The sequence below is a fragment of the Typopeltis vanoorti genome, chromosome 20, assembly GCF_054136105.1.
Source record: "Typopeltis vanoorti isolate ZY-2024b chromosome 20, IOZ_Tvanoo_1.0, whole genome shotgun sequence".
Taxonomy (NCBI): Eukaryota; Metazoa; Arthropoda; class Arachnida; order Uropygi; family Thelyphonidae; genus Typopeltis; species Typopeltis vanoorti.
This window is the reverse complement of record NC_143568.1, coordinates 100935910-100961747: the sequence shown is the minus strand read 5'-3', so window position 1 is coordinate 100961747 and position 25838 is coordinate 100935910. Positions and strand designations below refer to the sequence as shown.

General features: G+C 35.1%; 1 protein-coding gene across 2 annotated transcripts in view; it reads left to right on the top strand.

The window, feature by feature from the left end:
• The first annotated feature begins 5266 nt into the window (after nucleotides 1-5266).
• LOC150095716 (kinesin-like protein KIF18A) overlaps nucleotides 5267-25838 on the top strand; it is a 207048-nt gene continuing 186476 nt past the window's right edge. The window contains exons 1-3 of one of the 2 annotated variants that reach the window (XM_090410246.1): nucleotides 5267-5412; nucleotides 12229-12389; nucleotides 22721-23106. In XM_090410246.1, coding sequence (XP_090266372.1) covers nucleotides 22731-23106 — 376 coding nt within the window. In that variant the 5' untranslated portion in view covers nucleotides 5267-5412; nucleotides 12229-12389; nucleotides 22721-22730. The remainder of the gene's footprint in view (nucleotides 5413-12228; nucleotides 12390-22720; nucleotides 23107-25838) is intronic. The other variant, XM_090410247.1, reaches the window with a different exon arrangement.

Here is a 25838-nt window from a genome sequence, read left to right as displayed (position 1 = left end):
GTATATAGGTGTTGTTAAGGGAGTCTTTAAACATACTGCGTAATTTTAATTTATTAATTTTAATAAGATTGGGCCTAGGCTAGCTGCGTGTTGCTTCATATATTTAAATCTGATCCAGTCGATTCGTGGGCTTTAGTTTGGTTTTGTTTGATTTGTGGATTACAGAGAGCAGTTCTCCTTCTCTTATGGTTGGCAGGGTGCAGGGTCGGTTTTTGTAAGTGGAGAGATCTTTCTCTGCAGTTGTTGGATGGAGTCTACAAAGTATTGGTTAAAATTATTTGCTAATTGATGGAAAGACGTGCCCTTTCATGAAGCTGTGTTTTACGGTTTCAAAGGCGGTGGTGATGACATCACAATTTAGTATGTCGTTGATCAGATGCCAGGTTGATTTAACACCATTTTATGTGGAGGTTAAATTGTGTCTTTGTAGTTTATTTTTTACATATCATATCCGAGTTGCAAAGCGATTTTCTATAATTTTATATTCAGTTTTACAACAACTTTCCCCAATTGGAGCCAGAGTAGCCACCTTAATAACAAGATCCATCAATCTATTGAGACTTTGCCACAGTCGAGATTTAAATTACACCAGTAAGAGGCATTGCCAGTTCCCCTCCACATTCTAGAAAATGCGAGCCGATATTAATTCCATTCCTACAGCTGATTTATATTCAGATGCTACATTATCCTTAGTATCTCCATGTTTGACCTCATGCTTTAAGCAATATGAAGTGTGCTTTGATGCTCTTTGGTTGGAAAGACCCTAGTTGTAATCTCATCTTGAACGTGAATAACCATTATCAGGGCCTTTGAGCTGAAGGTGAGTTATGTGAAGAAATATGCAATGAGAGAAGATATGAAAGAGTTGTTAGTAGAAAAAAAATGAACAGTAACTATGTAAAGATTGCTTCTCCTGCCATATTAAGTCTGTTTTGATGTCTTTGACTAGGAAGACATTTGTCGGAATTTCGGTATGATAGAACAGAACTAAGAAGGGCCATAATTGCCAATGAGTCAATAAGAATATAGCGTAGTACATACAGTTTATTGATGTATGGAGTGAGTTTGATGGACGAAAGGACTTGTATAATCTTCACCGACTGCATTTGAATGGTTGTGGAGTTAGGTGTTTGGAAAAAGTGTTGTTTAGTGAGAGTGTGGTAGTGCAAAACCAGAGAAACTAGAGGTATTAGGATGGATGAACTCTAGCTAAATCTTGCTGGATGAAATCTAACATGAAACAACATGTTAGAGATTGTACAAGGGATAGGAGAGCGTTGGATCTGATAATAGCATGAGAAGATATATACAAAACCAGGTTATACACTCTGCCTCAAACTGGAGAGAGTGATCATGCGGTCTTGTTCTGGTAAATTGCCAAAAGTGGAGTTCTCTGTTAAGAAGGAAGTTATGGTCAACAAGGTTGGTGATTGCGATAGGTGAAATAGCTCAAATGATGTTTAAAAACACGCTAACAAGTAAAGATAAAGAATCTATTTTCCCTGTTTATAAGGCCATGATTTGGTCACCTGGATTTCTTGTGGACCAGGAGGTGGTTGAAAGGATTCAGAGACGAGTGACCAAGATGGTGACAGGTCTGTAGAATACTCTCTATGAGGAGTTTGTTTGTTACAAAGTTTAATTGATGGGCAGAAAAGAGGGGGACATGATAGAAACTTTTCGAATGAGAGAAAAACCCCTTATAACCCCCCTTTTTTTAATAAAAGAAGGGGTTTTATAAAATTGATGCAAGCAAAAATTTTCAATATATGACAAATAGAGAACTAGGGGCTATCTGTGGCAGTTTTGTAAGAGTATGGTTAGTAGGGGTTAGGACCAGATTTTTTGCATAGAGAGTGATAGGTGAGTGGAATGGATTGCAGAATTGGTTGTTAGTTACCCGATAGTGAATGGATTTAAGAATAGGTATGATAGGATTTGTGTATAACGATTAATTTGGGTGTACCACAATGAATCTCCTGACTCCATGGAGATGCCGTAAAATATTAATAAGAATAATAATTTAGTCTTATATGGAAGTGGATGGGTTGTTTCCAAGAATCTCAAGTCATTAATCTACAAAACTGAAAAAAACAGCCTGAAGAAGACACACAATTTACAAGCACTATACAGTGGTCTCGCAGTTCAGTTGCTTCGACCAAACCTTTAAAAAAATAGGCTTTGAAAGGAAAAACAGTGCCAAATTGAGTATTTCTTCCTGATTTCTGTTGTTCATTCTCAATATCTCATGATTGTTTCACTTTTTTGATTGAGGTTCCTGCAAAGAACGAATACCTTTAAACTATTCTAGCTAATGTGAAGGCCTACATATACACTTTTCAACCTAAATCCACGATGATTATCCATCACCTCCAAAGTGCATGGCAAAAAAGTGTCATTTGTAATGCACATAAATACTGACTTTAGAATCATAATTGCTTCTGCACAAATTCCAACAAACCTAAGAGTTGGTTATTCAAGCTACAGAACTTACAGTATTTTAAAGAAAATAATTAAAAAAGGCTCAGGAATATGACATTGAGGCAGTTATTTTCCGTTCTCTCACACTAAAAAATCTTCAAATCATCAGCAGCCATGAACAGAAATACTGTTAATTGTGAAAACAATTTTCCCTTAGATTTGCAGAAGTTGGTTAAATGACTAATAATAGTTAAGTGAGTTAATAGCTGGCTCATGTCTTTCACCAGTTATATTGCTTCTGGTGAACAGAGGGGCCTGACAAGTACTGCTGTCTCATGGTCCCCAGTCCTAACACTATATTTATGATATTTATTCTCTGAAATAGTGTGGGTTCTATGATAGATTTTTCTTGAGTTTATGGTACGAAAAACCCGAGTTTATTGGAGAAAAAAAAACGATTACCCGTGATAGAGATCGACTAACTCGAGAACTAGTTGGAGAAAGGATTATAAAAAAGTTCCGCTTTTCGACGAGAAGAATAGAACTTAAAACGCTCTTTTACTGGGCCATCTAGTGCTGTGGATGCTCACGTCGCTTTCAACACAGATTTTATTATTATTATTATGAAAAACCTGCTTTTTCCTGCCGGAAACTCGGGTTTTTCGTCCCGTAAACTCAAGAAAATCGACCGTAGAACCCACATTATTTCAGACATTAAATATATTGTGTTAGGGTTAGGGACCACGAGATGGCGGCACATTTGAGCCGTCTCTCTTCACTGCGTACCGCTTAATTAGTGATAGCTTTGGGCCATCTGTCTCTGACTGGGTACCAGTGGAGATTGAACTGCCCACTCAGTCTCCAAAGTTAGATAGGGCTAAATGGCCTCGCCTACTCCCGTATACGGAATATAAAGGCGTTAGCTGATTTGATTTTTGATTATTATTATTATTATTATAATATTAACACCTCCTGGAATCAAGATTCATCAAGGAAGGCAATAGTAAGATGCATTCTAACAGAGATATCATTTATCTATTTATCTTCCCGCATCTTAAATTCGTTCAATCTTTGCACACTCACCATCTCATTGGGCAATGAATTCCACTCACCAACCACTCTCCATGAAAAACGTCATGCCGCAATCTCTTACACACACACATACCACACCTTTATACAATTTTCAAGAATGGCCTCTTGTCTCTATCTCCTTTCCTCTTTCAACCCTTTGATAAATATCCTCGGCACCTATTTGATAAAGCTCCTTAGCAATTTATATATCTTTCAATCATATCGGTCCTCTTCCGCCTATTGACTAGAGTCTGTAATTTACATTTCTCTCAACCTGTCTCATAGTCAGTATTCCACAATCCTGATATTGCTTCTGTTATTCGCCTCCGAACTTTTTCCACAGCTTGCTTCTCACCTAGAAACGCAGGTGAATAAATGTGGAATAAATATATAATTTATGAATTATACATGTCTTTATCAGCCCCTGTGTAGCTCAGTAGATGTGGCGTTTGCACACCACGGCGCTTGACTGAACGAAGGAAGACTGCATCGAATTTAGTCGTCGACTAGAGGAAATTTTCCGAAGTCTTTTTTTCGAGCGGTTCCCGAGTTAATCGATCTCTGGCACGGGCAAGCGGGTATTTTTATCCGGAAACTCGGGTTTTTCGTCCCTTAAATTCAAGAAAATCGACCGTAGAAGCCACATTATTTCAGACATTAAATATGAGTGTTAGGGATTTCTAAGCGTTTTTTCGACCGGTTCCTGAGTTAGTCGATCTCTGGCACGGGCAAGCGGGTTTTTCTCCTGGAAACTCGGGTTTTTCGTCCCGTAAACTCAAGAAAATCGACCGTAGAACACACATTATTTCAGACATTAAATATGAGTGTTAGGGTCAGGGACCACGAGATGGCGGCACTTGTTGAGCCGGCTCTCTTCACTGTGTGTCGCTTAATTAGTGGTAGCTTTGGGCCAGCTAACTTTGATTGGGTACTAGTGGAGATTGAACTGCTCACTCAGTCTCCAAAAGTTAGATAGGGCTAAACGGCCTCGCCTACTCCCTATACGGGAATAAAAAGGCGTTAGCTGATTTTTTATTTATTTATTTATTTTTATCTGAAAATATTGTTGTTCCACAGAACACTCAGATAATGCTCAATAATAATTACACCCAATCATCTTTGATATTTTGCTGTCTTTCAGTCATATAAAATTACACATATTTTAGTTTCTGTGGCTGTGAAGGTTTATTTGTCACTATTTGGCCTGCATTTTTTTATTCTTGCTCCAGGTAGTGCAAATGTTAATGTAGGGCCTTATCACGTGTGTTATGTATTTATCTAAAAGACAAAAAAAAAAAAATAAAAAAATCACAATATGACACACTCAATTTTCTTAGAATAGCAATAACAAAAACGTAACGATAGCAATCCTTAAGTTCAAAATTTTGTTTATATCCCATAATAAAATTTAATATTTAATTGTTTTAAGACTGCTACACGGAAAACGTATGCTCTTAAGTATCCCGTTTTAGTTTTGTATTTTGTATGGTTTCATCTGATGCATTGATGTAGTGTACTATTAGTAAATAATTTTAATAAAGCTCATATTTGAAAATGTTGCGTTATATAATGAAATTGCATAGTATTTGAAGAGAACCGATAGTTGAATTTGGCGGAATTTAATGTTAATTCAGCCTATTTTCATTTGTATGATGCGTCCAATCACAGATGCCGGAAGTTTCAGGCGGATGCTTTGAATGCGGTCAGTTGCGTAAATTGTAGTGTTGTTGTAACTTTAAAATTCATATTTAATAGAGATTCAGCATCTTTTCATTTTTAGAGAGGCATCAAATTACAGATGTGGGAAGCTTAGGTTGACACATTGAATGTCATTAGTTGATGTTGAGAAAAATCATGTGTGAAAAATGTCGAATGATGCTGAACATGTAGAACTGCACATCGCTGTTGTAAATCTAAATGGTAAATGTTACATAAATTGTTATACATTTAAATTTAAACTGAAGCACATTGTAATTGATAGCATGTATGATGAAATTGCCATACCGGAAAAACCTATGGTGAAGCTAAGTAAGTCCGATGAAAGCTTTCAAGTACATCCGAGAGCTTATTGCGGTCCTCTAAGTAGTTCTGCTGATTTGCATAGTTCTATGTGTTCTTATGATAGATGTGATATTAATTCTTAACAAATGCTTTTGATCTTCGTCAACTATTGACAGCACGTGATGTAAGGATTTTTATAATGTAAACTCGTTTGGACATTATGGTCTTCTCTGAAAGTTTATGCGTTTGATTATTATTGTTATTTTATTTTTTTGTTCCAGTGTTTTTATTATTATTATTATTATAACGGTGGCTCCACGTAGTCAGAAGACTGATTGCGGATGAGTTTATTGATTGATTTGACAAAAAAAAAAAAAAAAGGGGTGAAGAATGTTTTTAGTTGGCGTTATGTTTTAAATTCCAGCTATTATAAACTTTTTGATCTGTCAGCTTAAGAAATTATGACAATTTCTTTGCTATTCCTCATGTTTTTTTAATTCCAGTGATATGGGAAGTTGTCACATCTTGAAATAAAAGCGTGTTTTGAGAGAAATAGGGAGAAATTATTGTAATGAAACAATAATTATGTTACTTCCAGGATTGCATTCCCCTTGTGTGTGTGTATTGAGGGAGAAAAACATGATGCTGTGGGAGATTTCTAAATAATTACATCGAAACTTTGCTTTCCGTTATGTAATGATAGCCAGAGGCACACCCCCCAAAGAAAAGGAAAAAACACTAGAAAAATTTCCAAAAATCTTTTCCTAATTAAAATTCATTTTTTTTATTTATGTTGTGTGCTACTTATGAATTAGCGATCACTGCAGATGCTCAGTTATAGGTCGTATGCGATGTGTAGTGTGTATTCGCAAAACGTCTACTCAACTCGGCTCCCCCCCCCCCCCCCAAGGTTAAATCCTGAGCGCTCGGCCCCCTCCAAGATTAAATTCTGAGTGCGCCACTGATGATAGCACTACCAGTGATGGTGGTTTAAGTTTGGTAGAAGTCTAAACTTAAAAGATAAATGTTAACTCTGGATAGTTGTGCAGTTCTTTTTTTTAAAAAAAGTTTGGGTATTAGGTATCTGATTATTGAATCAGAGAATGCAGAAGAATCAATCTACAATTAAAATTTTGGGGTAGTAATGTAATTAGATTGTGAGAGCTTTGGCTGAGTGAAATAAGTACTTAATCATAAGGAAAATCATGGAAAATATTTTGGATTAAGAATCTGTCTTCACTAGGCGTTTTTGTTTCTTTTGCATATTTGAAAACATTCCCTGTTAATTCGAAGTCTCTTAATTTATTATTATTGTATGGGCACGTCCATTCAGTTTGAATACTCGTCGCTGGAAACCCAAATTATCCAAGCAATCTATCATACCTCTCCTTGAACTCAATAGACAAAGTGCTAACAACTGATTCTGGCAACCCATTCCATTCATTCACAACTCTCCAAGCAAAAAATGTGGTCCTTGCACCTCTACTAACTACACTTTTTTTTTACTCAACTTTCAGGGATAACCTCTTGTGCTGAAACATTTTCCCTGCATCGGTCCTATAAAGCCCTTTAAGTAACTTAAATATTTTTCCCTCTTTTTCACCTATCAGTTTTATGAATCTTATTATTCTGTACCTTTTTAATCAAGAAGCACTATGTGTAATTCATAATAGCTTATGGAATAAATCACATATTTTAAATATAATAATACTATTACTGATATTTTATCTTTGTAAAGAAATATTGAAAACTGATTAAAGTGTGTTCAGCTTTTATATTTAACTTCATGAATGATTAGCAGTGTTTAAGTCTCAAGACCATTTATAGCTATTTGTATTCTTTTGATAATTTAAGAACCAGGTTTGTAGGTTATTTTTATTTTTTTTATCACTGATATTCTGATTTTGATTTAATAACACCAAACTGATGTTAACCTATAAACTGACCACCTGCACAACTTAAGAAGTATCCAGAAATTGAATCTTTTGTATAAAAATGAGAAGAATTTTTAGTTGAACTCTTTTACTAGAGTTGAGGCATTTGAGAAGATATTGAAGAAAGAGCTGTTAGTCGTCACGCAAATCAGAGATACAGAGGAAGATGGTGTCAATCCATTACTAGTTGTCTGTCAATAGTTCTGTTATTTGTTAAGTTTGATGAGATATAAATAAATTGATGTTTAGATCTGCATTCTGTTAGAAATGTCTGTTCATAAGAATAGAAGTAGTATTCTTTCAGGTTTGTTTTCTTCCCCCCCCCTTTTTTTTTTTTTTTTTTTTTTTTTGTACTTGGTCATCTTTCATGGATTACTGCATGAAACTGATTTATCTTTGCCATTTTGCTAGTATCACTCCTCCCACACATGAGGTCCTAAGGCCTAAAAAAACAAATAAATGCAATGCTTGGACTGGGGGTCATAGTAATCTGAAGACCTGGAGGTTATAGTCCTTGGGAAGGGCTTTTCCACAGAACTGAGGTAGATGTTATGAAAGACAACAGTAGTAAGTTCAGTGAGTCATCAGCTCAAGTTGAGGAGGAGGATGGTTGAAATAACAGATCTCTGAAGGACATCTGCATTAATAGGAAAATACAATTCCATTTCCATTATTCTACAGTACTAATGTACCAAGCATTTCTGTAGTGCAGTTACAAGTTGTGACATTTTTCTTTCAGTTGGAAAGACCTGTGTTTGAATCTTGATTTGGATGCAAGGGATTTTTATGAGGGCTTTTTAAGTATGGTTTAAAAGTTAGCCAGTCTCAGAGGTAGCATGTTTTTTAATTCTGTAACTTAAATGCTTTTTGTGTGTTCTGCAACAAGTTTGCCTATTTTGCATACTGCAAGACGGGTCACGTGAGTGTCAGAACATACACAGGTAAGACATTTAATGCTGCAGTCTTAATTTTGGCTGTAATGCAAATCAACTCAACATAAATAATAGCATAAATGTTTAACATCTGTTTTGGATCACCAATTTCTGCATTCATTTAGAATTTAAGTTATTTTAAATTTTTTCAAAATGATCCTTATTCCATCTTTCCTTATTTTTTCATTGATATTAATTTTACAACTGTCATTTCCAGTGTGCAATCTGTTTATATTTATCCCACACAGGAGAGATACAAGAACCTATAGCACATCAGTGTTGTGTGTGCGGTGCAGATATAGATTGAAAAAGAAGAAATCTGTTGACATTTTTTTTAAAGAGAGCTGGAGGTCGAGGTTGTTGGGAAACACATTTATGAGGGAGGCTGTTCCAGAGGACAGAGGTATTTGGAATAAATGAAGAAGATGAGAAACAGGTTTGATATGTTTGCAGTTGTACTGAAAAGGGATGCTAGAATCTGTTAAAACAGGCCCAGCAGTAAGTGGAGGAATGATGTTTGCCTATTCACTGGAGCAGTGACCATGGAGGTACTTGTAGAAAGAGATATAGATTAAAATGTTATATGTAAGATAGAGGTTGAAGTGAGCTTGTGAGGGAAGGGTCATTTGTATGCTGAATTGTTCCCCTCTGGACAGCATTAAGAATTTTTAAGAAGGTTTTAAGTGTACCATGCCCAAATGTATGAACAGTATTCTAAGGATGGGTGGAATTGGGATTTATATAGAGTTATTAGCTGGGTGGGTGTAAAATAGTTTCTTGAGCAGAAAATAATTGCTAGTTTTTTACTGAGGAAGTTACTGATGTGATGAGCTTGTGCTAGGAGAGGATTGAGGTAAATGTTAGTCCAAATAGAGAGAGAGAGAGCTGATCCTGTCTGGTTTATTACTGAGGATAAAAGGAGGCGAACTGAGATCCCTTTTGCAAGAGAAAAGGCAGGATGGCATTTTCATGCCGTTGAAGGTGACTGGGTTATCCTTGCCTCTCTGAAGGCATGGAGATCAATGTTTAAGGCATTGGTTGTAGATGATCTTGATGCTTAGGATGCCTGAGAATTGCATTGAAAGAATAGGATGAATGGAGTGTGCAATCATTGGCAAAACTGTGGATAGGATTGATGGTGATTTACAGTAGGATTTTAACAGAAATAGGGTAGGTAGAATGGAGCCCTGAGGCACTCACTCCTGCATTGGTGGCAAAGCTCAAAGAAAGGATGCTGTCCACCATAATGTGCAGTGAATGATCAGAGAGAAAGCTGGCTTTGTAGATCAGAAGCTTGCATTTGAATTGAATCTACTTCACTTCACTTCAGATCAGATTATTAATTTGGAACAAAGCACAAAAAAAACAAAGAAAGAATAAAGAAGCCCATTTTAAAGACTTTTTCCTAGCCTGATACCATTTAACTTTGGTATCTCTACTGTTCAGCTAGCATGCCTGTGTATATCAGAGTACCATAACTTCTGCAAATGTTGTTCCATCTCCCTGATCAATGAACAGGAATGTTATAAACAAACCTAATAGCAAAAGTTTAATCATCCTTTCTCATCTGTTTTATTACTATTACTATTATTATGGGCAACTCCAGGGAGTCATTAGATTCATCGAGGGAGGCCCCAAATCATATTCATCACAACTATTCGACATTCATACAGTATCTATCATACCTCGCCTTAAACTCATTCACTATCACAGCATCCACCACAGACTCAGGAAGTGCATTCCACTCATTCACTACTCTAAAAGTAAAGAACCCAGCTCTAACACCTTCTAATCACACTTTTGCCCAGTTTCCATGGATGTCCCCTAGTCCTCCCACAACCAGCCCTGTTCTCAAAAATATCTTCTGAATTAATTTTATAGAAACCCTTCAGTAATTTGAATGTCTCAATCATATCTCCCCTCCTCTGCCTATCAACCAATTTTTGCAACCCACAAATCCTCAACCTGTTCTCATAAGGTTCATTCCACAGATCTGCTATCATCTTTGTCACTCGCCTCTGGATCCTCTCCACCTCCTCCCCATCAAGAAGAAACCTAGGTGACCAAATCTGTGCACAGTAGTCGAGATGGGGTCTTATCAAGGCTCGATACAGAGGAACAATAACCTGCTTGTCTCTGCTTGTCAACATATTCTTCAGCAACCAAGTGATTTGATGAGCTGATTTGGCCACTTTTGCAATGTGTCCCCTAAATTTCAATTCCTTATCCACCTAAATCTCGTGCCTCATCAATTTCCTGGAGCACAGTTCCACCAGTGCAGTAAACTGCCGCCAATCTTTTCACCCCAAAATGCATAACCTTACATTTTGCCACATTAAATTGACATCCATTCTCCTTAGCCCAGACCTCCAATCTATCCAAATCATCCTGCAAAATTTTGATGTCATCTGCATTCACTATTGCCCTACCCAACTTCACATCATCTGCAAACAAATGAACTGTTCCTCTCAGATCCTTTCCTATATCATTAATGAACAAATTAAACAGCAGTGGTCCAAGAACAGATCTTTGTGGCACACCATGGTCACAGGCCGTCTTGTGGACTCTACTCCTGAGTAAACCACTCTGATATCTCTCCGTCAACCACCCTCCTATCCATCTCGCCAACCCTATGTCCATCCTCATATGCTGCAATTTACTGATTAGAATTCCATGTGGTATCCTGTCAAAGGCCTTAGCAAGGTCCAGTAGAATCACTGTAAACCCATTACCCTTATCCAGTTCAGCCGTCACTGTGTTATAATACGTGAGCAAGTTACTGAGGCATGACCTACCCTTCACAAAACCATGCTGTCCCTGATACAGTATCCCATTTTCTTCTATCCAATCTTGTATTTTCCTCTTGACTATTTTCTCTAAGACCTTGATAATGATTCCTGTTATGCTGATTGGCTGGTAATTTTCAACAGCAGCCTTGGAACCACGTTTGTGCAGCGGAACTATTTTCCCCTCTTTCCACCCCTTTGGGACTGACCCAGACCCGAGGCTCAAATTAAACAAAATGGTCAAGGGCACTGACAATTCTTTAGCCGCTTCACGTACAACACGAGCTGATATACCATCCAACCCCACAGATGTATTGACAATGAGGTTCTGTAATAGACTAGTTACCTCTACTTCATTCATCACAATTCCAGTATAAGCTGTTGGTTCTTTCATTCCTGCAAAGGCACCACCTGGATGATATACTCTTGCAAAGTGCTCGCTAGTAATTCCACAATATCGACTGATTCGGTTACCTCCCTGCCCTCAGTATTTTTTAAGATCATTCTACCATGAGCATTTTTCCTTTTACTTGCAACATATTGAAAAAACTGTTTGGGATTCTCTTTAGCCTGCATGTCCAATTTTCTTTCGTAATCTGCTTTTGCTTTTCTTACCACCCTTGTTACCATCCTGGCCTGAGCTTTATACTGTTCCTGCACCTGATGGTCACCTTTCTCCTTAAATTCCCTCCACAATTGTTTCTTTTTTTGCAGCTCAAGCTTAATAGTGTTATTCATCCATTTAATCCCTACTTGATTTATTATTCGGACTCTTGGTATACAGTCAACCATTGCCTCCTGCAAATAGTTCTTAAACACCTCCCATGCATTTTGAAACTGTGTTCTATAAGATCTATCCTATGTTTTCATTTCATTATCTTTTCACATCTGTGAAAGAATTAGGTATAGTGACACAACAGTGTTGTCTATTATTACTGTACCCTCTCCTCTTTCTCTCTCTCCACCTCCTTTTTATATAATTAACAGTTATATATAGAACTTATCTGATTAACAGATTTCATCTCTTTTACTTTTAGTCAAATCAGATTAGATTATAATCAATCTCATTTCTTTACCTTTCAGTCAAAGCAGAGCATTGTATAATTTGTTTTCAGCACCTTGATGAATCAAGATATAATGATTAAGTGATTTATTACTACAACCTTCTATTTCTGTGAAAAGATCTGAATTTGAATCCCATCGAAGATGTGAAGAACCTATTATAAGGGCTTTTTAAACTGAAGGTGAGTTAGCTGTCTAATACTCATATTCATATCTTTCTTCTCTCACTCACATGCATGCACATTCTCACTCACCTGTACTTGTTCAACTTGCTCCTGTTTTCATATTTCCAATTTTTTTTTCTTCCCAAATAATACAAATATCTAAAACAGCAATATAACATTCTAATTACTTTTCATTGGTTATTAAATTATACAAACTCAAAGGAATGGGTATGGAAACTTGTGACATGGTTAGTAGAGTGGCGACTGACAGGTATCCAAAAGTGATGTATGGAGGATCTGAGTGTAAGAGGAGGGTAACCAGTGATGTACCACAAGATTCTGCTATACTTGGCCTATTGATGTTTATTTTGTATATTAATTATATTGGGCATAGTCTACAGCAGTGTTTCTTAAAGTGTGGTAAGCGTACCCATGGGGTACGTGGCAATTTTGGGCTATGCATCATTAATGTTTGGAATCATTATTAAGAAAAAAAGAATTAATTTAAATGCATATATTTCTTAATAAATTATATAGGAATTTATTGAATTGTTGCGGGATAACTTTCTCGAGCAGCATGTGAAAGAAGGAACACTCAAGGTCAAAGAGTGTTGGATTTTCTCATAATGTCAGAAGGGATCTCTGTCAAGAATATAGCTATTTTACCACCAATTGGTGACAGTGATCATGTTCTTTCTTGGGAAGTATCTACTTGTATTGAAACTCCAATTAAATCAGGCTACATGCTGAATTACAAAGCTCAAATTATAATCAACTTAGAAGAATATTATCTTTGATCCCATGGTATCAATTACTGAATGAAAAAAATGTCACCAATGCATGGGAATCTTTTGAAAAAGGGCTTGAATGAGGCGGTATCTGAATGTATCCCTAGTGTTCGAAGAGTAAATAAGTTGGGTGTGAAATGGATGTGCAGCCTTATTAAGCAAGAGATCCACAAGAAGAAGTTGATGTGGAAAGAGTATCGTGAAAATAAGAGTGCGAGGAGTTATGAAATATATAAAGCTCAGGCCAGAAAAGTAACGAGTATTGTGAGAAAATTGGCCATGCAAGCTAAAGGCAATCCAAAAGAATTTTATCTTTATGCCGCAAGCAAAAGAAAGAATGCATGTGGAAGAATAACTTTATTGAATGCAGATGGTACATGAGTGGCGGAAGCTAAGTAGATTGTTCAGTTAATGAGTGCTCATTTTGCTAAGATATATCAACCAGGTGTATGTAGTATGGTGCACAGTGGTACTGGTACGCTAGAGGTTCATGAAAATGAGGTTGAAGAGCTTTTGCATAACCTGGATAAGGATTTGTCAATAGGGACAGATGGAATATCTGCCCATTTGTTAAAGGAATGTTCAGCGGAATTGGCTAGGTTTTTCACACATTTGTATAACTTGAGTCTCAGCTCAGGAATGAGACCACAGGAATGGAAGGAGTGTAATATAGTTCCATTGTACAAGGGTGGTGCAAAAACAGATGTGTCTAACTACTGACCTATTAGTATTTCTGGTGTGGTAGTGAAGATTTTAGAGAAGTTAGTAAGAACTGCATACAGAAAAGGGTAGACAATCATTCTATACTCTGCAGGGAACTGCATGGGTTTACTAAAGGAAGGTCATGTTTTAGCAATTTGCTCATATTTTATAACAATGTTACTGCCGGGTTGGATAAAGGATAGGCTGTTGCATAAACGATAGGCTGTTGCATAAACTGGAGAATATGGGATTGGAACATAATCTATTGACTTGGATCAGGGAATGGTTAACAGACAGATACTAAAAAGTGGTATACACCGGGTGTGAATCTGCCAGATTTAAGATAACCAGTGGTGTACCTCAGGGTTCAATCCTTGGGCCATTATTGTTCAATCTGTACATTAATGACTTCAAGCAGTGCCTATCATCTGATTTGCAATTGTTTACTGATGATGCGAAGATAGGCAGGGCAATCAGGGATGCTACTGATATTTAGCAATTGCAAAATGATTTGAATTGACTGGAAATCTGGGCAAACGAAAATGGCTGTCAGTTTAATGTTAGTAAGTGTAAAGTTATGCACTTTGGCATGATTAGAGATCCAATGGCATATTATATTAATGGGGTTATGCTACAAGAAACTGAGGAGACAAGGGATCTTGGTGTTTGGTGGATAAGAATTTAAAGTTCAAAGGTCGCATAGCAAAAGTTGCAAATACAACTCAGAGGATAATTTCTATGCTGAAGCGAACCTTGACATGTAAGGATAAGGAAGTAATTTTGCCTCTTTATAAGGCTTTGATAAGACCACACTTAGATTACTGTGCGCAGATTTGGTCTCCCGGGTTCCAAATGGATAAAGAAGCTGTGGAAAGGGTGCAAAGAAGAGTTACAAAGATTATATCTGGATTATGGGATTTAGATTATGAGGACAGATTGCGAGTGTGGATTACAGACTCTGGTTAACAGGAGAAAGAGGGGTGATATGATAGAGGTCTATAAACTTTTGAATGGGTGTTATAGCATTTCAAATGATGAAATGTTTTGTTATATGGAAGGTGGGAAGAGAACACGGGGGCACCCATGGAAGTTAAGGTTGTTCTGAGTCAAGAAAGTAGTAAGAGCTAGGTTTTTCTCTCAGAGTAGTGAGTGAGTGGAATAATTTGCCCTTAGGGGTAGTGAGTGCATCCAGTGTAAATGAATTTAAGGGAAGGTATGATAGTTGGGTTGGATAATTTACAGCCTCCCTCAATGAGTCTTTGACTCCCTGGAGGTCTCAGATAATAATAATAATATTAAATTATATTATGCATGAATTCTCGTACTCAAATTGTGAGTTATTATCACCCTGCTTTCATGTCGGGGCAATAGTAACTCGCTCCCTGTGGTAAATAACATGTCCTCTGCAACAGCTACTATACTGCAGATGCACGAAAAACAATTAGTTTTATTATGAATAAGGTACAGAGACATCTGTAGGCTGTGTAATATATTTCTCAACAAATAGTTCAATTAGACACAACTGGGATATAAACAGCACTAATTAATGAATCACATGTCCCATTCCACAGAAACTGCTGTATAGACTCGAGCAAAACCAAATGTTGCACTGGCAACATATGGTTTTGTTTGACACCACTCTGTCGTGAATGTTTTAAAAATATAAGCAATCCCTCGATTAGTGCGCCTAATGCATTCTTTAAAACAGGCGCATTAATTGAAAATGCACTAATCGATTATAATAACCTATGGAAAAAAGTATAATTCATTCCTCAAATTTCTTTTTTGAACCTTAATTTTTTTATAAAAGAATTAAGGTATGTCTCAGGGCTTAATTAAAGGAAAACCATGAAGCTGAAAGACAATAAAACATATTCAGAATATAAATTTTATTATTCTACTTCTTAACAAAGAATTGAGCTAACGAAGTTTGGCAGGCATTTTGTTTCTTTTTTTTTCATACAACCAACGGTATGGCCCTATTGCCTCTTCTGCTCTAATGCAAATTTTACTGCTTCTCTCTTTATCAGGGTCAGCCTCTAAGCATTGCTGCTTAAAAACTTCGATTGTACGAAAAATATTTTCAAATTGTTTCTGTGAAATCTCTTTTGGATGAATATCAGTGGTTAAATTTTCTTCATATTCTTCGGGATCTTCCCGCTGTGCATCTAAATTTAGCAGGTCGGAATCACTCAATTCTTCAGAATGAGATTAAAATAAACTCCAGGACGTTATCATTGAAGGGGAGAAAGAAATGCAGGACATATGAATTGGCCGCCAACAGAGGAAATCACGTGCTTTATAGATAAAATTTCCCAACTGTTATTCAAGCAAAATAGTTACCAGTTTAAAAACTACAATGATCATAAAAGAGAAGTTAATTTTTTGATGTGCAATAATAAACAACTCATCCCAGAAGACAGATTGATTACCCTATTATCGGAATGGATTATCCTTTTTGTGACATGCTTAGAAGTGTCGAAGAGTCTCAAATCTGTAGGCGTACTATAGCAGACGACATAAAAAATTACCGTATTTACTCGAATATAACTCGCATTTGCATTATTTTCCCAAAATTAAAGCAACAAAATCGTTGTGCAAGATATTTTGGCAGTAAAAATTTGGAACTTTGTAAAATGTTTTAAATCGGTAACTAAATTATTTCATCATGGTGAGTGATTTTTTAAAATATTTAGCTATGAAAATGTATAGATAGAAAATTTTTAAAATCTGTAACATTTATTTTTAAGATGTATATAGGTGCACTAATCGAATTTGGGTATCGAAAAAAAATGATGCACTAATCGAAAATGCACTCATCAGGGGCGCATTAATTGAGGGATTACCGTATAGTGAATGTGTTTCAGATATTATGGAATTCGGTTGAAGAGAATTCGCATTTCAACTCAATTGCTGAAATCAGATCCAACTCAATTGTCGGCTTGCTTTTGTCTTTGGATCATGCAATCTTTTGTTAATACCGCACCAATCACATCCCCATCTTCATAGCTGCTCTATCTCTACTGGCCTACAATTGCTGTCTGTTTCGCACTCTGCTTTCACTTCTCATTAGTAATTTGTGAAGGATTGTTCATTACTTATCTGAAGTCTTGTATAAATTAGTGGTAATTTTTGCTTGAAATAATGGGAAAGAAGATGATGCTATTTGGGTAGTTGACTTTGACGATGCTCACAAGGAAACTGCTCTCGAGGCCAGAAGTAGTGACAGTGAATAGGAGCGTCTTGGTAAATCATACCCATTTTCAGTTTGTTCTGAAAACTGTAGTTTCCGAAAAGCCCTGCATATATCTTGCACCACGATTTTGTTGCTTTAATTTTTGGAAAATAATGCAAATGCGAGTTATATTCGAGTAAATACGGTAATTTTTTTAGCTTTCAATGCATAAGTATGGATCATTGGTTAAAGACTCGATTTATGAAATGCACAAAAGAGAGCAATATAGCAGATACAAGTAGCTGTAAGCAATAAGATAACGTTGATATTGTATCCCTCTCATTGATTCATTGATGATAAATTATTTAAATTAAGTAAAAATTTATAGTATCTTTATAAATTTTGTTCTATTAAAAATAAATCATTTATTTTGTTTACATGTACATCTAAATTCAAATAAAATAGATTTACAATGAAATATAATAATAATAATTATTATTATTTTGATAAAGGGGTAGTTGGTAATAATGATAATTTAAGAAGGGGGTACATGGATATCTGAAGTTTGAGAAACACTGGTCTACAGGATGACATCCAGTTATTTTCTTATGGTGCTATGCTGTGGAGGGTAAGGGACATAGCAGATTCAGAATGTCTGTAGGTCAACATGAATAGACTGGTTACATGTGCAAATGACAGTGAATGTCAGTTCATGCTAAGTTGTGCATTTCAGATGGAGCATAGCAGGCAGAGTGTTATATTAATGGAAATTTGCTGTATGCAGTCAATGTATCTAGAGACTTTGGAGTTAAAGTGGATAAAGAATTAAAATTTGGTTGCTTTTTGGCACTGTGTCCTCTAAATTTTAGATCCTTATCCACCATCACTCCAAGATCTCTTATTTCATCCACCTCCAACAACATATCCCCACCAAGTGTAAATTCTACATCCCATTTGTTTCCCAAAATTTAAAACATTTTGCAGTATTGAACTGGCATCCTCACTCCTGTGTCCATTCACTCAAACTATTCAAGTCTTCTTGTAAGGCCACAATATCTGCTCTACTCTTCATAGTTCATTGTAATTTGCATCCCAGTGCAGGACTCATTAAACGAATATGTCACAGCAGATGCCAACTTCCTGGCACGTTCCTTCAAAATATGTGGTGATGTATTATCAAGTCCCACAGCATTATTAATATCAAGTTTGCTTAATTCTTCATATACCTCTTGCTCACTCACAGTCGGTCTCTCTTCATCATCATTTACTGCTCTCAAACTCTCCATGATGTCATATTCATAAGAATGAAAGCTCTTTATGAGCTACTCATTAAGTATCTCAACTGATATTCTCTGCAGCAGTTGTTCTTATACCATTTTCTCCAATCAATGTCATCCTTCCATAATCTTTTTTTTTTTTTTTTTTGCTGGTTACATATCGTAAGAACTCCCTAGCATTCTTTTTGGCTTCATTAACTAACTGCTGCTCATACTTCACTTTTGCTACCCTTAACAACCAAGTCACCCTCCTTGCCTGTTCTTTCTAATCATCATGGAATTAATTATTAACACTTCTCTTATGTTGTCTCCATAATGCCTTTTTCTTCTATATTGTATGTTAATCTCTTCATTCATTTCGCAACTATCTTATTTTACCTTCTGACCCATGGAACACATTTAGACACTGCTTCTACTAGACAGTTCTTGAATATCACCCAAGCAGCAATAATCTTCTTTTCAGCCAACTCCTCATTCTATGCTACACTTGCAAGCTGTTTCCTGAGCTTCTCATAATCACCAGCCTTGTAGTTCCACATATACTTGGCTGACTGCTGACTTCTGAACAAATATCATTTGTTCAGAAACAGTGACAATAGCACAGCATGTGCTGCTCACTGTTCAGTGGTATAACTTTGTATGTATGCTGTGAATGCATGCTTATGAAGAGCAGGACTTGGACAACTACTTCTACTCTGAGCATCATGTTAGTTTTGCACAAGTGGGATATAGCATTTGCTTTTTCTTGCTCAGTGTTGATTACATTTTGGTATAGTTGCTCCTTTATTGCAGAAAGAGCAGACCATGTGATTTTGATTGCTTTTTTTTTAACTGAAGTTGCACAGTGTTTTGTTTCATGTGTGCTTCATAGAACATTGCAAACTCATTTTGTTATAGATATGTGGTGAAGGAATGTTAAAATATTCAAAACAAGCATTCACTCCTCTGATTAAGAAAGCATGAGGATCATTTCAAAAATTGTGCTATACATGATTGGCTAGTGAGATGATGTAATAGTTTCACCTGAGTAGTTCAGCCAGAGTCTGAGTAAAAATTTTGGCTGCTTGTTTTCTGTGTCTGGTGTTCATGTTTTGTGAAATAAGACTTCATTTCATAATGGAAAAGGATTCTGACTCAGTTCGGATATTTGGCAACAGCCAGTGTTCATGCATCAAAATTGAAACCTTATGTAAGGAAACATAAAGCTGAAGACAGGACAAAATAGAATATTTTTTATTTAATAAAAAATAACTTTCTAAACAGAACTGTTTTTTAACTTTAAAAAAATAGTTCAATATGTGTAATATAAACGACCATTCTAGTTACAAAAATTAATGTAATAAATTATATTTTCCACAAAATCAATGTTTTTTTTTTAAATTCTTTTTTTTTTACTGTTCTTCCTATTCTTATTATTTTTTGACTTCGTCTTCTTGGAATGGTTCTCATGCAAAGGAATTGTTCTCCAAACAACAATACAGTATACTACTAATCACTTTATGGTACTGTTGACTTATTGGGAAATATTATCAAAAAGTGGGGTGTGTGGGAGGAGAGGGGGTGCAATCCATATGGATAGGATTTTGCATTGTTCATCTTTGATTTTTGCAGGGTAATTCATAGTGCAAAGAAAATAAGATATTTATTTCGTAGCTAATATTTTGCTATTCATTTTAGAAATTATGGATTTACAAAGAGTTAACTATAAACAGGATTGTAGATAATCAAGAATCCTAAATCAAAAATAACAATCTCATCTCATCTTCCTTTTACTTTGCGGTGTTGAGGGTTTTATTAATCAACGGACCTCAAACTGTTCACAGGATAAGGTGATCAGCCCTACATCCCAGTGTATCCTATGTCTTATAGTGCTGAGTTCTCGAGGCCGGTTTGCTTGCTTTTTGGGATGAAAATCTCCAGGATAAACTGGGGGAAAAAACCCTACTGTCTATGCCCAAGACCGGCTAGCTTGGCTATGGCTGAGGAAGATCCTTCAGCTCCTTACGTCATTGACGGGAATCGAACCTAGGACACTCCTTCCACAGGCATATGGTTGCAAAGTTCACAGCCACTAGGCTAGCCGCGCAGACACAAAAAAAAATTTAAAAAAATTGTATGTCAAAAATAGGACATCATTGTTACTGAAAGAAGACTATCTATAAGAAAGAATGTTTTTCTCATGTTATCTTAAATAGAATTTAGCTTTGATGTAGTTTCTAAATAATTAATTAATTTGTATTTTTTTTTCACTAGAGGTCATGCCAATAGAATAACCAGTGATCAAATCATTGTTTCTTTAGCTTACTGCGTGTAACTCAGCTTGTCCTTGTATATTTGTATATACTCCAGATGATGATCTTAATATGAAGATTGAAACGTTGGTAAATTAAAAGTTATTTATAACACGGTTGTAAAGTCCATAATTTCTAAAATGAATGCTGATCCCCATGCAACACTAAAAGAGAGGATATTAATATTTTGCTAATTTATATCTTGCCTCTTTAGAACATGATTTGTTCATAGTATGCAGATATTAACAATTAGTTAATAGTAAGTAATATTTCAAATTGTAATGGACAACACAAAGAACCAGCATCCCATCTATTGCTGGATAAAAAGAAATTTTACAAGTTAATCTTAAGATGACTGTCTCTCAGAATTTTGGTAAATTGATACTGCCATACTTGTAGAGGTTCTATGGATGTTTAAAAGTTGCTGATTTCAAAAATGGTCTTTCTGACTTGTAACGACTTTTACGTCGCGCTGTTTTTATATATATATATATATATATAATTCTGTGCAAAGGGATAGCCAAAGCATGGCCTAGGTCACAAGTACAGAACACTTCATATATTCATAGATGTGATAACAATGAACAGATGAAGGTTGCTAGGTTTGATGTATAGTTTAAATGTGGTATGGAGCTTATATTTATTAATCACTCTAGATATCTTTTCAAGTTGTTCATTATCTTTTTCTGTTTATAGAATGTTAACACGCACTGGAAGATATTTATACAAACAATCGTGCTATCATCCAGCTCAACAGCATGGTGTCCTAAAAACACTAAGACACAGATCCTGAGCTGTTTGTTCCAGTAGTATTGCATTAACAAAGAATTTGCCTAGTTTGTTATCACACTTTTTTAGCATGGGCTATAACCTCCCCCCTCCCCCCAATAGATAAAATGCTAAAATAGTAAATGCCCCCCCACTCCCTTCCCTCTTCTCTAATACACAGGACAACAGCAAAGTGGTTATTATCTCACATATTCAGGGTTCATCTGAAAGATATTTAGAGTGTTTAACACATCCAGAGTATGTAAAGTGGCGTGTACTCGTGACCTGGCTTACTATGAACAGATACAGATCTCTTGATATTTGCCTTGGAGAACATTAAAAAATACATTCATCACCATCATTACAGCAAGTCTGGACTGGCAGATCATTCTTTTGGACATTCCTTCCCCTCATTCACACAGGATTAGATTTAAGGTAAAGAAACTATTTTGGAATTAGCAGTAGTTTTAAAGGCAATCTCCCAAAATCTGGGAGACTGCCATTTTCAGATCAAATTAATACTTGTTTAACTCTCCCTCTCTTTATCCAACAATTATCAACATGAATTAGGACTTGAGTTTTTTGTGCTGTCTGTTACAATTTTAAGCTGTTCCCATTGTTAACTAATTGTTGCTGTTTGCATACTTTGACAAACTACATCAAAGTAAGCAAAATATCGGTAACTAACTAAAATATAAACGAGTTATCAGCAACTAAGTTAATAAATATATTATTTATTTTCTTGTTGTGAACTAAATATTACAAAACTTAGCACATTGATTATCCAAATTTACTATTAATTATTGTTAATAACTGTTCATTATTTACTTTTTATTGAACAGATGCATAAATATATATATATATATATATTTTTTTTTCATTTTAAGAACATGATTACTGATTCACTTTTACAAGTAACTTATCAATGTTTTTATAATTTTCATGAAATTTTATATTTCTCTGTAACCAGAGCTGGCCTGGTTGGGCTGAGTGGTTAGCGTATCTACTCTCCAGCCAAGTGTCTGTGAATTCAAATCTCACCATGGGGATGGATGTTTGTGATTGTCCTGCAAACTCTGTGGAAAGGCAATTCTATGAGGTTTGGGAGTGACCACATGGTGTCCAGTAACATCAGTGACCATTTTTGTGACCAGATGAACTCATTGAGTACCCTCAACACTGGTCTTACTTGTTTTTTGACCACACAGTTTGGAAAATGATTTTTTAGATCACAAATGCTTTATTTCAATTATAATGTATAACATTTTCAAGTATAATAAAATATGAGAAGTTATTATTATTTTTTCTTCTTCTAGTAACCACTATTTATTTATTTATTTTTTTACAGCTTATTGATAATGGCAAAAAATATAATTTCCAAAACAGAAGTTATGGCTCAGGAGTGGAATACAGTAGCTAACATGAACAGTAGCAGCAACATAAAAGTTGTGGTAAGGGTTAGGCCAGAAAATGAAAAGGAACTTCTAGGAAATGTTCCAAGAATTGTGAAAGTCTTAGATAATCGATTACTTATATTTGATCCTAAAGAAGAAACTGAGGATTTTTATTTTCAAGGAAAAAAACAGTCTGGACGTGATTTTAACAAAAAAACAAAAAAAGATCTTAAATTTGTTTTTGAGCATGTTTTTGATGGTGATGCAAAAAATGAAGATGTCTTTCAGCATACAACTAAAGAAATTATAGATAAACTTTTGGATGGCGTTAATTGTTCAGGTATGTTTTTTTTTATTATTTTCAGAGTGATAACACCATCATGCATAACATATTGTTGTTTTGCATTATGAAATATTCCTGTGAAGTGCAGCTTTCTGACAAGAGGGGGGGGGGAATTGAATAATGTCTATCTAACAACTTTAGTTACACTATTTGGAGTACTCTGACTCATGCTTTCAAAGTAGTATAAGTTAATTTGCATGTTAAGATTTCTTTGAAAAACTTTGCTTCAAAAATGAATTTTAATTTATTTATTTGTTACATGTAATAAGACTCATATTTGAATTTACAAATGAAATTATTGCAGACTGCATAAACCTCTATTAAATTCATTATGTATAAGCTATGAAACATTCTGAACAAGGATCCACTAATACCATACAAACTGTATTTTAAATAATTTCTTAATGATTATACCATTGGTATTTTTTTTTTTTTTATAAATGAAGCTTCAAAGATATTCTTATTATATTCCAATGATTTCTTTATTATTTATACTTTTGTCTGGTGAGCAGCATTGAAAACTCATTAGAAGGAAGGTGTTTATTTAATTGCTAATTTCATACATCTCGCCATGTACATTTTCAGATTAATACAAATAGAAAAAATTTAATATTTGTTGTACATTGAATGACATAAATCAGATGTTGAATATAGTATTGAGATGTCATACACATGGATTGTTGTTGTAACGTTCTGTGTAACTTCCCTCATGTCCTAATTCATTAATTTGTAGGTCTTTGATATGTGCTGACTAAAGCTGGTTTAAAATGAGACCCTGGTTTTAATTACATTGGGTTTGAATATCTTTGCATTTCACTAGCTGCTTTAAATCTGTGAACATAATTGTTGAATTCTATGTATGGCATTTTTGTAAGTTCCCAAAGTACTTCGATGCTGCTTTGTGGTATGAAATACCAATCTGACTTATATGCACCATCATTTTGAGTTATGGTTTAAGCCGATAAGAATACAATTTGGTTGGCTAAATCATAAATTCCCAGCCCATCTTCATTCGCTCAGTATCGAATAATAATAGTAATCTAGGTGGATACCCAACATGGTGCACCACAAGAAGGTAAGGATTGGACATCAGATCAGAAGCCCTGGTCATTTCTCCAGAATCCCCAAAGGCCATGTGAAGGCCTGCTCTCAGTTTTCCAGCCTTGATCCTTATGTCAAACAATACAGTCTCTATTTGAGTTGTAAATCAGCAATTAGAATTGAAGGAAGTACAGGAAGATGATTTGACGTTAAGTCAGGTGTGCAACAAGGTTGAACATTATCTCCACTGTTATTCATCATCTATATAAAAGAAAGATTAGCTAAACAAGTGTTCTTTGCCAGGATGGCAGGAAAAAGACCCAAAGGAAGACCAAGATGTAGGTGAATTGATACAATAAAAAGTGCCTTAGAAGACAGAAATCTGATGATATTGGACAGGCTAATCTGGAGGAAAATTGTTGATAGGAAGGTTGTAATGATGTAACTCTCATGTAGTACTAACATAAGATCCTGTACATCCCCTGAGGGTGTGTGTATATATATTACAGTTAAAGTAATAAATCCGGTTATTATTGATAATTACCGGTTAAAGTGAATAATTTATGAGAATTAATCACTTTAACCGGTTAAAGTAAATAATTCCTAGAGGAGTCTGGTAAATGTAATAAAAACATGTTTATAGGTTTTATATGTAGGTTTTCATTCTCAATAGAAATTATAACAGGTTAGGTTAGTTTATAATAAAAAAAGTAAGGAAAGTACTTCTTTTGCACCCAATGAAATCAGAAATCATTATAAACTAACCTAATCAATAAATGTTAGGTTAGTTTATAATGATTTCCAACCAATAAAGGTAAGGTTAGTTTAAAATGATTTCCAACCGATAAAGGTTAGGTTAGTTTATAATGATTTCTGATTTCATTAAGTGCAAAAGAAGTACTTTCCTTACTTTTTTTCATTATAAACTAACCTAACCAATAAAGGTTACTTTAGTTTATAATGATTTTTAACCGATAAAGGTTAGGTTACTTTAGTTTATAATGATTTTTAACCGATAAAGGTTAGGTTACTTTAGTTTATAATGATTTTTAACCGATAAAGGTTAGGTTACTTTAGTTTATAATGATTTTTAACCGATAAAGGTTAGGTTACTTTAGTTTATAATGATTTTTAACCGATAAAGGTTAGGTTAGGTTAGTTTATAATGATTTTTAACCGATAAAGGTTAGGTTAGGTTAGTTTATAATGATTTTTAACCGATAAAGGTTAGGTTACTTTAGTTTATAATGATTTTTAACCGATAAAGGTTAGGTTAGGTTAGTTTATAATGATTTTTAACCGATAAAGGTTAGGTTAGGTTAGTTTATAATGATTTTTAACCGATAAAGGTTAGGTTAGGTTAGTTTATAATGATTTTTAACCGATAAAGGTTAGGTTAGGTTAGTTTATAATGATTTTTAACCGATAAAGGTTAGGTTAGGTTAGTTTATAATGATTTTTAACCGATAAAGGTTAGGTTAGTTTATAATGATTTTTAACCGATAAAGGTTAGGTTAGTTTATAATGATTTTTAACCGATAAAGGTTAGGTTAGGTTAGTTTATAATGATTTTTAACCGATAAAGGTTAGGTTAGGTTAGTTTATAATGATTTTTAACCGATAAAGGTTAGGTTAGGTTAGTTTATAATGATTTTTAACCGATAAAGGTTAGGTTAGGTTAGTTTATA